Source organism: Mustelus asterias, chromosome 3, assembly GCF_964213995.1.
Source record: "Mustelus asterias chromosome 3, sMusAst1.hap1.1, whole genome shotgun sequence".
NCBI classification, from domain to species: Eukaryota; Metazoa; Chordata; class Chondrichthyes; order Carcharhiniformes; family Triakidae; genus Mustelus; species Mustelus asterias.
The window spans coordinates 27,468,739-27,472,997 of NC_135803.1; the positions used below are offsets into that span (position 1 = coordinate 27,468,739).

The following is a 4,259-nucleotide window of genomic DNA, read 5'->3' on the forward strand; positions in this document are numbered from 1 at the left end:
ACATGTTTGTTTCAAAGTGAAAATTTAGGAAACTTTTGCTGCAGACAGATTGAAGAAACGGTCACTCCCTCGGATGGCATCTTGTCACTAGTTCCTGTAGGTTACAGGCCACTGTCCACTGAAAATAAAACTTGTGAAAATTGATACAATTAATTTAATGCAAATATTTAAATCAATGACAGTTGTAGGAGTGGATGTAAACAAGAAGTTAATTCTGAAGATGTTAGAGAAATCCATCACTGAAGACGAATCTTGGAGGATTTGAGATATTTTCTGCCTGAAAGTGTACAAAACGTTTTAAAAATGGTGAATGTGTTGGAATATAGGTTGTTCTTTCATTATTGAGAACTCACTGTTGCAGAGTCTAGTTGGGCTAAAGGTTGTCTGGGATGGTTTTGGACTAAGGGTTGCCTGAGATGGTTTTGGCTTGGCTTTCTTTTTTGGAGGAGGGGAGGGCATATTTTACAGGACAAAAACAAAAGCCTGTGTTTTTTTTCTGCACAGAGAATGGGGTGGATTGGAAATTGCAATTCAAGCCCTGCCGGTGGATGTCAGTGTCTCCTCTCCCAGCCTGGGGTAGGAGGAGAGTGATGATAATTAGGCTTTTTCTACATCACTTCTTGCCCGGATGGATTACTTCATTCTTCCGCTCGGAGTTCCTTTATGTTGGCAGTGGGCTCCCCGGCTCTCTCCAGAGCTCTCTCCACACAGGGAAGGGGAAGACAACAACATCTCCAGAAGCATCACCGGCGGGGACAAACAGCAAAAAAAAGAACCCTCAGCTAACCGAGAGCCAGTCAACGCCAGGATTACCCCCGAAACAGACCCACCTCGTGCAATTTGTGCTTTCAGTCGGTGAATTTCCGGGACATTGCTTTTTTTTTTCTCCCCTTCCTTTTGCTTTCCTTCTCTTGGAGGCACTATGTCGGAGATTCTGCCCTACAGCGAGGAGAAGATGGCTCATTTCGGCGGCGAGGGCGAGGTGGGTCAGCTCTCCTTCAGCTGTCGCCTCCAGGACACCAACACCTTCTTCGGGGGCTCCCAGCCCAAGAGACCCCCCAAACTGGCGCAGATCGGCCGAGCCAAGCGAGGTAAAGAAAGCGCAAACATTCGCCTAACTGTAGACACTGTTGCTCTGGATGTTGCTGCACACTCTAATTGTTCCATTGCATCGTAGATGATTTTCTTTTAAAATGTCAATAGATTGCAAATCTCGGCACTTCGTCAAAATGATTATTTGCGAGTTTAATCCAGATCTAGGCAGTAAAGTGGGTACTTCCCGTTGGTGAAACAGTGTGTGATGTTTATCATATCCCTTTGACAAAAATATCGCATTTCACTCTTGCTTGTGCGAGATCTATAGAATATTGATTACACACATATTGTAAATATAAACCTTGCCACCTTCCCACTATTTAAAAACAATCCTCAGGTTCCAAAACTCCTGAATGTCCTCCTTTATTGTTGAATTGAATTATATTTAACATTTAGATTTAATGAACGTTCAGTGCGATTTTTCAATCTACTTTACCGCGAGATAAATATCATTTTCATCCATCCGTTTATTGAGTTGGATTTGTTGCCTTTTATTATGCACATCATGTCGTTTCGCTGCGTCTTTTGCTCCGATGATCAATTTGGACATTGAACCCAGATTATTTCCAACTTTCTCGAAACTCCAGATCTCTAGTCCGCTTTGACGCTTTTTTCATTCTCAGACCCAAGCTCCAATATTTAGCCTAGAATGGGCAGATTCGCACCATGTCAAAATAATGCTCTTGCACATTTCTTCCGAGACCAAATTTCATGTATTATGCAGAATCGCAGATCCACACTTACAGCATCATGAACAGAATTCAATATATACCGGATTTTTCCTTAACATATTAGATTCGAAACTTCTCTGTTGTCCCCCTCTCTCCACAGATGCTGCCAGACCGGCTGAGTTTTTCCAGCATTTTGATTTTATTTCAGAACCCATTTCATCCTTTTTAGTATCTAAATCGCAAAAGAGAGACACATTTCCATCCGTTTCAGCTTTCAGTCCTCGCCAGTCACGCAGAGGTAGCTGCGAATTTTCTAAAAGATGCTTAAGACATTTTTTTCCTCCTGCCCTCAGTGAGTTCACTTAATTCCAACTTGATCAGCGTAAAACCAAAATACAGGCATTTCGCTGGGCAGATATTCCGGTTAGCCCTCCCCTCGTCTGACCCAGAAATAAGAAGCTTTTTAAAAAAAAAATTGTAATTAAAATGTCAGATTATATGATAATATTTGTAAGGACTGGAGAACAAACGTTTGATCTGGCGGAGAATCTCGCATGGCATCAAAACAAACTTCCGCGTGTTTGTCGACAAAGCAATACACTTCTGTAATATTGAGGGTCAGTGTTAGAAATTACAATGGCACATCTTTGCTTTGACAACAATATGGTGCATGGGGGCGAATGCTGGTAAGGTGCATTGAAGGTCAACATATTTGTTGATATGTCTCAGTTTGGCCATGTACGAAGTGGAGGTGTGTACTGTCTGCAGATGCTAAATTGCATGTAATTGCTTTACAGTTGTCATCGAAGATGACAGAATAGATGATGTCCTGAAGGGAAGAGAAGACAAAACCTCGTCTGGAGTGTAATCGGAAACGGTGCTACCCTGACTCCCAAACTTTTTTTTAAAAAAAAGAAAACAAAAACTATTTTAAAGCACTTTTTTGGGCTGTGCATGCGTTTATGGATTGTCCAGAGAGATTTTGGGGCTTGCTGGCGAATCTCCAATCCAAACAAATGCACACAAATTGAGGAGCTGTCGACATCGGCACCATTCGGTTTATCCAAGGTACACAACAGATCAGAGTAGCTGTCCATTTCAGAATTCCAATCTCCAAGTGAAGGCACAAGAGAGAGATGGAGGAGCAGGTCAATTGCAGCAACAACAACACCCAGCTCCTCTCCGCCACTGCACGCAGATTCCCGAGCGCTGCAATTCACAACCATCACATTCAGACTTAACCACAAACAGGGCGGTTGATCGGAGACGACAGCTAGCAAAAGCGACTCGGTGGCAGAAAGAATGAAAGCAAGGGACAACGAGCAGAAAGGAAGGGATTTTTTTTGTTGCATCAAAATAGACATATTAAAATTCATCCTGTTGCATGAGCTTCCGATCACGGTGCCAATATCGGTGCCAGCAGTCATTAACAGTTTGGCACGCTTCTTTCTAATGGAATTCTTCGTACTTGTATTTTTATATCTAAATCTTTGTAAGACAAAATGCTAGTCTATGTATTGTATTGCATTACAAAATGTTTGTATTTTTTGTAAAGGATGTATAAGACCGGAGACTGATTGACTGATTGTGGTCGATTGTGTGTCAGCATTAGGAAGAGACTTATTGAATGTTATTTATGAACCTCTTAGTCTTCTAGGGACTTTTTGGGTTTTTTAAATTTATTTTTGTTTATTTGCACACATCAATGCTAAAAAAAATCTGTATTTAAAATCTATATTGTGAATAACCATTGCTACTGGATTAGTGAAATCTGAAGGTTTATGGGGAAAACTAATGCACTGTTTAAAGATGTTTAAAATGATGCGCTGTTAACATTGACTCTTCTCTTTTTGGAGTATTCTGAAGCTGTGTTTTTTTTAATTTAATTTTGTAACATTCTTTTATGAAGCTTATTATCGTTAAATGTGCATGTTAACATGAGGCGTAATTTTAAATAATGGAAACAATCATTCCAAGGATATATAAAAGCAAAAAAATTGTAATGACATTCTAAGAATGACTCATTGTACATTTTATGACCATTTTCACTGTATTTGGTGAACAAATAAATGGTTGAAGGCTGTAAGGACACAAATCGGCTGGTTTTCTCATTGTGTCTGCATTGCATTTCGAATGAAAAAATTTTAAAATTTGATTTTTAGAAATTACTTTAGTATACAACATCCATACAACTGTAAACTACAAAGGAACCATCGACTGGTAGAATCACAATTGGTGGTGGAAGAATAGGCGCAGTTTTCTTTAGTTTCTTTTAAAGTGACATTATCCTGAACGGTTTATGGATATGTAACCTGTACTTTAGATTAATATTGTCTTCCTTTTCATCGCCCACTGTTCTCATCCGCCAAATACATGTCTTTCTTCAAGGAAAGTCTGGGATAATTGGTCACTAAATGTCCATAGCATTCCAGGTGTAACTAACTAAATTCCAGGAGAAACCAGTGACTCATCTCGACTATCGATCGCAGTTGT

General features: G+C 40.0%; 1 protein-coding gene across 1 annotated transcript; it reads left to right on the top strand.

Annotated features, from left to right (window-relative positions):
* The first annotated feature begins 665 nt into the window (after positions 1-665).
* camk2n2a (calcium/calmodulin-dependent protein kinase II inhibitor 2a) lies at positions 666-3,858 on the top strand. Its single transcript, XM_078201995.1, has 2 exons — positions 666-1,091; positions 2,564-3,858. The coding sequence occupies exons 1-2, from the start codon at positions 923-925 to the stop codon at positions 2,632-2,634; spliced, it is 240 nt and encodes a 79-aa protein (XP_078058121.1). The 5' UTR covers positions 666-922; the 3' UTR covers positions 2,635-3,858.
* The last annotated feature ends 401 nt before the right edge of the window (positions 3,859-4,259 follow it).